The sequence below is a fragment of the Nothobranchius furzeri genome, chromosome 14 (genome assembly GCF_043380555.1).
Source record: "Nothobranchius furzeri strain GRZ-AD chromosome 14, NfurGRZ-RIMD1, whole genome shotgun sequence".
Classification (NCBI taxonomy): Eukaryota; Metazoa; Chordata; class Actinopteri; order Cyprinodontiformes; family Nothobranchiidae; genus Nothobranchius; species Nothobranchius furzeri.
In genome coordinates, this window is record NC_091754.1 from 58,018,526 (window position 1) to 58,029,477 (window position 10,952).

At 45.6% G+C, this 10,952-nt stretch overlaps 1 protein-coding gene across 3 annotated transcripts in view; it reads right to left on the minus strand.

Annotated features, from left to right (window-relative positions):
- LOC107380983 (protein NLRC3) overlaps window positions 1-10,623 on the minus strand; it is a 34,398-nt gene extending 23,775 nt beyond the window's left edge. The window contains exons 1-6 of one of the 3 annotated variants that reach the window (XM_070544222.1): window positions 10,427-10,623; window positions 10,185-10,310; window positions 9,816-9,949; window positions 9,615-9,731; window positions 5,666-5,744; window positions 5,276-5,504 (exon numbers count right to left, since the gene is read on the minus strand). In XM_070544222.1, the coding sequence (XP_070400323.1) occupies window positions 5,276-5,504; window positions 5,666-5,744; window positions 9,615-9,731; window positions 9,816-9,904 (514 nt within the window). In that variant the 5' untranslated portion in view covers window positions 9,905-9,949; window positions 10,185-10,310; window positions 10,427-10,623. Of the gene's footprint in view, window positions 1-5,275; window positions 5,505-5,665; window positions 5,745-9,614; window positions 9,732-9,815; window positions 9,950-10,184; window positions 10,373-10,426 lie in introns of those variants that run through there. The other 2 variants (XM_070544221.1, XM_070544223.1) reach the window with 2 other exon arrangements.
- Between the last annotated feature and the right edge of the window lie 329 nt (window positions 10,624-10,952).

The window sequence follows — 10,952 nt, forward strand, 5'->3', positions numbered from 1 at the left end:
AGCACCTCTGCAGTCAATGGACAGAAATCACAACGGCCCAACAGGAAAAGGAGCAAGCACAATTTCCGTATTTCACAATAAATCGATAAACAAAAGGCGTTTTTTGTTTCATATGTACAGGTTTAACAACTTTTAACAACTATCAATGGCGGCTGAAGTTTAAATGCACAAAATTAAGCCCTAAATACAGTTTCCACTATCAAAGTAGACACACTTTGTTGATCCAAACACTGCTGATCTCTCAACACAAATGATAGACAGATTAAACAGTTCATTTCGATGCTTCTCCCACACAACGGGTGTTTGGATCTAACTTCCGCGTTTATTGCTCGGACTGTATCGCAAGATCTCGAAAATCCCGCGCATGCTTGTTTGCCCCCCTCAGGGCTCGGCACCGGAGCGGAGCCGTTGTAGAGCGGGTACCAGTAAAAATTGAGTTCGGAAGCGAGCGGCTGCGGAAGGCGGGGGCGGACCGGAGCGGAGGTAGTGGAATTTGGGGGTTAGTGTCTTGCCTAAGGACACAACAGCAGAATTCTCTGTCCGGAGCCGGGATCGAACCTGCAACCTTCCAATTACTGAACAAACCGCTCAGCCTGTTGAGCTACTGCTGCCCCAATCGGTGGGCTGATGTCGCAACTCAGCGTTAGCAATGGATTAGCAAACGGCTAAAAGACTGTTGCACATTTTAAGCATTCACAACTGGCACAGTCTTGCTTGGAAGATCTGCAGCATGTAATGCAAGGTGTGGGAACTACAACTACCCTGGCTCATCTTGTTCAAGATGTCCAGACAAGATGGAATAGCTCTTTCTACATGGTCAAGCGCCTTCTGAAAGAGAAGTGAGCTCTGTGCTTATGCTACCAACCACAACTTACCAGATACATTATCAGCCAACGACTGGGGTTTACTGGAAAATACTGCGACCGTGCTGGAACCCTTCGAGGAGTTAACAAGTGTAGATGGAGGGAGGCTACTCTGTCATTCACTGGGATGAACCCAGGACCAATCGGCCTATCGATCCCCCGCACCATCTTTCCCTCATTCTAGAACAAGGATATTTAAATTCATCTACTTGAGGCAGGACCTTGTCTCTGACCTGTTGAAGGCATTCTACTCGTTTGACTCAAAACCAAAAGGCAGCTTTGGTGAGTCAAACTCTCACCAGGAACAAGCTCGACTTATTGCCGTCACTGCAGACCAAGATCTTGCACCGATCATGGCAGCGATCATTCTTTGCTTCCTGACTGGAAGATGTGCCCATGGGACTGATGAGGTATTAAAAGTACTATGTGCATTGATCCACAGTGTCCCGCACCATCCCCACTAGAAACAGTGTTGGTAGTGCAGCGCTTTCCCCTCCTAAGATGCGGGATGGTGAGCCTATCCTCCCAACTACACATTTCCAGGTCTCACTGATGCTGCCCAAGTGATCATTGGCATCCCCCTGGAGACTGAGGGAGTCACCGGAACAAGCACTCTCCAGTTGTATAGTTCGTCTACTAGCCGAGACAAGCTCTGTTGTCTCCTAGCTACAAAATGAGTCCATGAATGCTAATTTTCTTCCTGATGTAGAAAAATTCGGCCTTTTCTGACCTGACAGTTTCTCCGTGGCCAATTCAGTCATTAGGGATTGAAGACTATTTTCATGGTCAGCATGAATATACAACTCAAAGTGAACTATCGTATTTCAAAAGGAACAAGTATTACCGTAGTTAGCCGAATATAGGACGAGGGTTTTTTTTATTAACAATTATGCTAAAAGGGGGGTCGTCTTTTTATCGCCGACTAAGCGTTTACATATATATATCTTTATAATTCACACATACTTGTCTGGTGTGTACCCAACTGCAACAGCAGAGGTCGTGGTTAGGTCATTGAACTAGAGAAGAAAAATGGCGGGGAGGAATCTGGAGTTAAGCGGATCTAAAACTAGGCAGGTTAACCAACAGCTTTGGCAGAGTTATGACGCTAACTTCAAAATGATGGTTGTCAACGCAGCAGAAGCAACTAACAACTGCCAGGCAGCCAGAAAAAAACGGCGTTACGGAGTGTGACGTCCAAAGATGGCATATCCAGAAAGACCGTCTGAAATATGCTAACAGCAAGAGAAAAGCTTTTCGTGGTCCTCAACGCGGCCGCTTGCAAGAAATTGACAGGCGGGTGTGTGAGTTTGTTACTGAGAAATGTAACGAAGGTCTGCCAATTACCAGAGCTATCATCCAGCTCAAAGCCTTGAACATTGCCAAGGAGTTAAACATACCGACCACCAAGTTTAAAGCCAGCACCGGTTGGTGCATAAGGATGATGCGCCGGAACAGCCTTGCGCTGCGATGCAGAACCAGCCTTGCCCAGCACCTGCCATCAGACTTCGCAGAGAAGCTACAATCTTTTCAGCGCTATGTGATTGGCTTGAGGCAAAAACACTCCTACACGCTGGATCAGATCGGGAATGCCGACCAAACACCGGTGTTTTTTGACATGCCTACATCTGTGACTGTGCACAAAAAAGGTGAGAAGTCTGTTATTGTGAAGTCAACTGGAAATGAAAAGAATCGGATCACCGTCATGTTGGCGTGCCTGGCAGATGGAACTAAGTTGGCCTAGCATGTGATTTTCAAAAGCAAAACTGTGCCAAAAGAGCCAATGCCAGCTGGCATTATTCGGAGAGCCCGGGAGAAAGGCTGAATGGAGAGCGAACTTGTGGTCGATTGGCTGAAAGTGGTGTGGGGAACGTGACGCAGCGCGCTCAGAAAAAAGAGAAACATGCTGATTATGGATGCGTTCCACAGACACCTGACTGATGCTGTCAAAACTAAGGTGAGGAAGATGAACGGCGACCTGGTCATCATACCGGGCGGGATGACAAGCCAGCTGCAGGTGCTGGATGTGGTGGTTAACAAGCCTTTCAAGAACAACCTGCGCAGGAGGTACACAGAGTGGTCCTGTCCGGTGATCACGCTCTCACACCGTCTGGAAAATTTCAAAAACCGACTGTACATCGGCTTTGTGAATGGATCCTCCAGGCATGGGATGCAGTAACAGCAGAGGGCATCATCAACGACTTTAAAAAGTGTTGCATATCCAATGCATTGGATGGCAGTGAGGATGACTTTCTGTGGGAGGAGGCGGAACCGCTCTTGGCGGGTGCAGATACTTTTTTCCTCCTTTCCTCCTTATCTTATCCTCAAGGCCTTTGTCTGTCTCTGTGTGCTGGGTGCACGGCTGCTTCTGCATTCTTCTGGAAACTGAAATACATTTAAATGGATCTCGTCAGCTGGTCTCTCAACGCGATTGATAAAAATTTTTCAACGATGAGAACGGGAGAAGGGGCTCCCGGATGTCCTGCCGGTACAGACCCAGTTGGACACATCATGGACTCCTGGAAACAGTGGAACTTGATCTGTCTGTCTGTCTCAGCTGTCTGTGGAGGACTCTGAAGACGTGTGGATATTCGTGGTGTTGGTGTCAGGTTTCCTGCTCATTGGCCTTGGAGGCTACCTGGCTTACCGGAAAATTAACGAGCTGTCGAAGAATATTGGCCTGATCCCGGAGCTCAGAGATGGTTTGCACTGCGCTGTGAATTCACAGACTCAAATAACTGTCGAGATGAATCGTAAGCCTGGAACTTTGTCCGAGACTCATTATTGGCACAAAAGATGGATGCCATCAAGGAGAGAGTGGACGAATCAGCACAGATTGGTATAGATTAACGTCCATTATTGGGATTTTGAGAGGTTGAGGACCAACAAACTGTAAGACTGAGAGGAAATTATCTCTGTCTGGCCCCAAAACAATTTCTAATCGGAATCTGGCGCCCTTGAGCCAGCAAGGCTCCAACGAAAACTCCCCCGTCAGAAGATATGTGCAATGTGCCGTCGCTATGGCAACTAAACTCTGCCTCCTTTGCCAGCCTGGGCAGGACAGCAGGAAGGCCGCCGAAGCGTCCAGGGTCACTGCAACCCTCCAACCCTCAATGCCCCTCCCCCATCCACACTGAGGTGACATGCACTGCTTCATCTTGGCTGCAGGAACTGAAGTTGGGATAGTCCCAACCTACCACCCCTCCTAGTGGACACTTGTGTTGTCTGAAGTCTGTTGCATATCTGTCTGAGGTGTTTTTTTGCAGAGCAAAGCAGCCCTCCTGGTGGAGGGTAACTCTGAAGTGACTTTTTTCCCTCCACCTGAACCAATCCTCATGTAACCCTCTTATTTCTATTAAGGTAGCGCGACTCAGGGTTGCGAATGACCACAGTCACCAATTCTTGTCATGTGTCTTGCCCATGTAAGTCTGATCTCTGAATTGTGTGTACTGAAACTCTAATTTCCCTCTGGGATTAATAAAGTATCTTTGATTTGATTTGATTTGATTTGATTGACAGTGACTCTGAGCAGAGCGAAGCAGAGGACATCTGTGAGTAAATGCCTCATGCAGACTTTTGAAATGACTTTTGATTTGACATGTTTAGAGAAGTTCTTACAGTTAGACTACAGTGGGTTTTTTTTTTAGTACCATTTGTGTAAATCACTTTGAGTTGGATTTTATTTGTTTAACTAATTGCTATATAAATAACATTTGATTGATTTCCTGACAGAACCCCAAAAACTTCATAACAGATTTTTGTGATTGCATTAATAGGTAAATATTAAAGTAGTCTGTAATTATGGTATTACTGTATTTACCAAAACTTTTCAAATATTAAATATTTTCTTTAAATAGTGAATTTTGCCTTTTTCTTAAAATTAATCTCTTGGAAAGGCGTGGTCGTCTTATAATAGGGGTCGTCCTATATTCGGGTAAACACGTTACATGTTTTTTAACCCTTTGGGCTCCAAAGTTTTTTCAAGAAAATAAACAATTTTGACATGACTATTTGAAAAGGGTTGTAGCTTGGAAATGGTTAGAGATAAAGGTAAACTGTACATGAGAAAAATCTTCAGTAGAACCCAATGTTTGTGTTGGGAGCAAATTCACTCATCTAATTTGCATATTGTGATGTCATCAGGCTGCCATATTGGAATGTATAATTTTTACCGGCATTCCTTATTTATACATATATAAAGCTACTCATAATTTTTCATTTAATATTTTATTTTATGATTATGTGGCACACTTTGACTTCCATATATAACGCATCTGCCGCTTTTATGACTTTTTTTATATTGCTGCTACGTCTGTCACAATGTTTCAGCAATGGCGCTTGTCGTAATATTGCGACTTTGGCGCTTAAAGGGTTAAGTGAACGAGACCTTTAATTTAGGCTTCTCCAGTGCTTACTTCTCTGCAGACGCTCAGCCAGCTCCTCCTGCTTCATCCTCCTCAGGAAGGAAACTGTGATCTTCACAAACGCTTCTCTGCTGCTCCTCCTCTGCTCTTCATCCTCACCCTCTAACACCTCCTCATCCTCCCTCAGCCTCTCTAGGCATTCTGGGTAACCTGGACTCAGAAGCTTGTGGATCTTCTTCAGCTCGTTCTTCACAAAAGTGAGGATGTTGTCCTCCAGCAGCTGGAACAGAATCTTATCTGAATGACACATCAGACTGAAATCATGGAGCCAAACATCAGATCCGCGTTGGACCGACTGACAACCCACTGGTCTACAAAGAGCAGCATGGAGACGACTGTGAGCAGAACACACGGTAAAGTAGTTGTTGTCCATGTACAGACCATAAAGATGGAGTCCAGCTGTGTTTGATGCTGCTGGGCAGACTGACCACTGGGAACCTTGGAGCTCTGCTGGTCCACTCTGTGGAGGAATCATGAAGAATTAGCTGACATTCTGTCTGTCCACACTAAAGCTAAACGACCTATAATCTGAAATTATGGTTGTAAACAACGCAACTACGTGATAGCCAAAGCTGTGGATTTTTGTACTCTTAGCTGACTCAAGCGCTGTTGTTTCAACTCTTCAGTCAGCCACTGCATCAGAAACGTCAGAAAGGGTCGATTTTCACCTATATACCGGCCTACATGGTGACCGGCCATCTACAGAAATAATTCCATTTTCTAGGTTTCCGGCATTTCTCTTCACTCATTTCTTTGGTGACCAACTTATTGCATCTTACCTCAACCTGACCAAGCCACCACCAGGCCAGCAGCAGCCTACAGACCACCACCAGGCCACCACCAGGCCAGCAGCAGCCTACAGACCACCAGCAAGCCACCACCAGGCCAGCAGCAGCCTACAGACCACCACCAGGCCACCACCAGGCCAGCAGCAGCCTACAGACCACCACCAGGCCAGCAGTAGCTACCAAGCCACCACCAGGCCAGCAGCAGCCTACAGACCACCACCAAGCCAGCAGTAGCTACCAAGCCACCACCAGGCCAGCAGCAGCCTACAGACCACCACCAAGCCACCACCAGGCCAGCAGCAGCCTACAGACCACCACCAGGCCACCACCAGGCCAGCAGCAGCCTACAGACCACCACCAGGCCAGCAGCAGCCTACAGACCACCACCAGGCCAGCAGCAGCCTACAGACCACCACCAGGCCAGCAGCAGCCTACAGACCACCACCAGGCCAGCAGCAGCCTACAGACCACCACCAGGCCAGCAGCAGCCTACAGACCACCACCAGGCCAGCAGCAGCCTACAGACCACCACCAGGCCAGCAGCAGCCTACAGACCACCACCAGGCCAGCAGTAGCTACCAAGCCACCACCAGGCTAGCAGCAGCCTACAGACCACCACCAGGCCAGCAGCAGCCTACAGACCACCACCAGGCCAGCAGCAGATACCAAGCCACCACCAGGCCAGCAGCAGCCTACAGACCACCACCAGGCCAGCAGCAGCCTACAGACCACCACCAGGCCAGCAGCAGATACCAAGCCACCACCAGGCCAGCAGCAGCCTACAGACCACCACCAGGACAGCAGCAGCCTACAGACCACCACCAGGCCAGCAGCAGCCTACAGACCACCACCAGGCGATTCTGGAATATACCATGGGCCAATAGGCCCAGAAGACCAGGTTTTACTAAGCACTAAATGCTAAAAAGGAAACAATACCAGCAACCAGCATCTGGGTAAGCCACAGGCTACAGGCATCAACTCAGGAAACTGGGCTAAAGGATTCAACATCAGCAATTAGCAACTGGGTGAGTCATTGGATACAGGCCTCAACACAAGCTACCAGCTACAAAGAAACTGGTTTTAACTGCTGATAGTAACAGTTTTTTAAGATGGGACCAAAGAGGATTAATAATGACGAAGTGGATGAAATTAAAAAATCACTTGACTTTCTGGCTGAAGAACTTACAACAGTCAGGCAACAACAGAAAAGTATTATGGATTAGGTACAAGAAGTAAAAAAAACTGAAACAACAAAATGTTAAGACGGACAAACAAATCTATATTTTGCAAAAATGAGTGGATGAACTAGAGCAATATTCAAGAATAAATGATGTTGTCATTACAGGAGTTGATATAAAACCTAGATCATATGCTCGAGCAGTAGCAAATAATAATGGGGAGGAACCAACTGAAACAGATATGAATCATGTGGAAAGGCAGGTGACGACTTTCTTTCACTCACAGGGTATTGAAATCAGTGAGAACAACATTGAAGCATGTCATGTTTTATCAAGTAGGAATAGGAAGGGAAAAGTGTCTGTGTTCGTGAGATTCGTGAGCAGAAAGATGAAAAATTCACTCCTTAAGCAGGCCAAAAAGTTGAAAGGAACTGAGGTCTATGTAAATGAGCATCTGACAAAGTATAATGCAGAAATTGCAAAGAAAGCCCGTTTTCTGAGGAAGCAGAAAAAGATCCAGGGTACCTGGACTGCAAATTGTAAAATTTTTGTTAGTTGGTTGTTGTTGGTAAAATTTTTGTTAGTTGGTAGTTGTTGGTTTGTAAGCAAAAATACTGGTGATTAAAAGTTTAGAAGATTTGAATCAATATCGATGAAAGAGATGATGGGATAGAGGAATGGAATGTGTAGATTCAGAGGCGTGTGTGTGTGTGTGTGTGTGTGTGTGTGTGTGTGTGTGTGTGTGTGTGTGTGTGTGTGTGTGTGTGTGTGTGTGTGTGTGTGTGTGTGTGTGTGTGTGTGTGTGTGTGTGTGTGTGTGTGTGTGTGTGTGTGTGTTAGTGTTGAGTTGGGGACAGCTTACATCACATATGTCAGAGTCAAGGCCCGCGGGCCAGATGCAGCCCGCGGAGCATTTTTATGTGGCCCGCGAGATAAATATCAAAAATATATTAAAACTGGCCCGCTGGCCGATTTTACCGCAAAGACTTCAACTCCCATGATGCTTTGCGGCGTCAGCGCGGAGCCGACTCGCCCCCTCCTTTGTGTTTTTTCCAGCACCTGCTGCCGGGTGTCTGCAGCTCCGCTGTCTCGGACAAACTACACTCCTCTCACTCAGCGCCGAGTTCACTCAGCTGTTTTCTGACGTTGAAGCCCAGAAACGGAGATTCTAGCCGCTCAGTAATGTGTTCACGACTGAAAGAGAAAGTTTTCCAACTAACGTCCAGACAGAGCTGATATAACTCCAGCGAGCAGCGACACGCTCAAACCAGCACGACTCTGTCGTTGTGTTTCCTCCCCGACACACAACAACGTGGTCAAGCTGCTCAGACATGTTCATCAGCACAAACCTATGTGAGCACCGTTTTCATTTCTACACTTTTTTTTCTCACACTAACAAGGATTGTCGAGAAAGCATGTTTGCCGTGGTTATGTCAAATTATACTGATCACAAAACATTTATTTACTTCCTTTCGTTTTCCTCATAAATACCTGTCCTCCTGCAGCAATCCTGAGGGACAACGGGCATCAATAACAACACAAAAACAAGTCTGACGTGTTGTAAAAACTGCTATTTTTAGCACATTTTAAGTCAGACGTGTTGCTACCAGACGTACGGCGTGAGCTGAAACTAAGTGCTACAAATGGAAAATTGCACAGCGTCTGCAGAATATATAGAAATACAGGCTAACATGCATTTTCTCGTAGAGGCTTCGAGTCCGCTTGCAGAAGTGACGTTTACATGTGGATGTTTCCTGGTCAGGTGCTGCAGCATCGAGGAATGTGGTGTGTTAGGCTAAATCCATTTTACAGTATTTACACTGGACTACGTTTTCCGCCTTGGTCCCACAACTTTGACATTTTCTGTCTTTTTCGCACTCCACCGGGGTCCACGTTGTCCGCCATGGCTTAAGAGAAAGTTACATTCGCTACTCGCGTGTGTATGTGCGTCACTTATTTCGGTCCGGGTGAAACATGACACCGGGTGATTGCAAAGCCATGAATTAATTAAACATGAATTAAACGAAGCCTCGAGGCGTTTTTGTACTCGAATTATTCGAGGTACTCGAGGAATCGTTTCAGCCCTATTATATATGTATATGTATATATATATATATGTATATATATATATATATATATATATATATATATATATATATATATATATATATATATATATACACATACATATACACATACATATGGGTATCGGCAAACATCAGTTATTGGCCATAACAGTGATAGTAATATCAGTATTGGCCAAAAAAGTAATATTGGTGCATCATCACTACGGAGATATTCGCTTATTTTATTTATTTTATGGTGAGCAGCAGAAACGCGTATAAATGTAGAGTAATTACATTACCCAGTGTCCGTGGAAGATGGGAAAACAAGGTTGAACTGCAGAGGAGGTTCCTTTGACTGGTCGCTCTTACAGGACACCAGACTGTGTTCTGTTCCAAGTTCTGGTCCAGGCCTTCTCCTGTGAATAAAGATGTGGTGATGTGAGCTCTGACATGGAGAAGAGTGGTGGGCAACTAGAGACAATTAGAGAAGTTCATCTGACCTCTGAGCTTTGCTGTGGGTCTCATGTTCTCCACACAGACTCGATTTAGAGGGAAGGACTCCCTCCTCTCTGTCCTCACACTGATCCATGCTGCTGAAGTCACATCAGCTCACACGCACACGTCACACCTTCATCTGCAGAGGAAACGCACATCATTCATCCACACATCAACTCTGATCGTCATCAAAGTCAATGTGGTCCGGAAGACAACGTGGAGCACATGCTGAGTAGTGTAGTGAACTTCAAATTCTTGCTTTGCAAAGTTTTATATAACATATTTATTTAGTCTGGCGTGCCAGGCTAGACTAAAAGCTGCTTCTGTTGGATCTAAGCTGCTAGCTGCTAGCATTTAAAACCCGCGTCTCTTACCTTCAGATGGAGGTTTAAACAGAGAGAATCGTCTGCGCCACGATGATAGGAAATGAAAGTAAATGTAGAGGAAATGCCCAGAGGCGTTTGAGACCACATCAGGAACGTTTCGGCTGGAGTAAATTTCTGTTTAGGGGAGAAAATGTAAAACGAGCCGCGCTACACAAACCAGCATCATCATTTACCTGACCAGGAAAACTGGCTACTTAAAATAATTAATGAGTAAATAATTGTTTTTTTACCGATTCAAATCAAGACAGGGCGCGGCTTGCCCTTTTTTCTGAGGTTTTATGAACGCAGCATTTAGGATCCCATCCAAGCAGGTGAGTCGCCCTCTGGTGGTGAGACGCTGAACTGCTGGATGTCCGTTTAATGAACTTTCACCTGTGTTCGTTCGTCTTGCTTTTCATTCATACTTCCAGGAAGTCAATGGTCGACGAAACGGGTGAAATCTAAAACAACGACGAGTAACAAACAAACGCTATAATGAGCGAATGCCTCATGTTAAAGTGTCCTGAAACACAGCGTGTGGTTGGAACAACCTCCATGCAGTAAAATATTGATTATAAAAGGGTTTCAGATCGTGGTTTCACATTGTTAAACTGCAGCATCGTCTGTTTTTATATCCCTACAGCGCCTCCCAGTGGCCAACAGTGTGAATAGCTTAAATACAATTGAAGTCGTGGTTTTTTTTTCAGGGCTATTTCTTGTTTCTGTTGTCATGAAGCATTTTCCAGAGTTTCATTGTCTAGAAGCTGAAACAGCAGA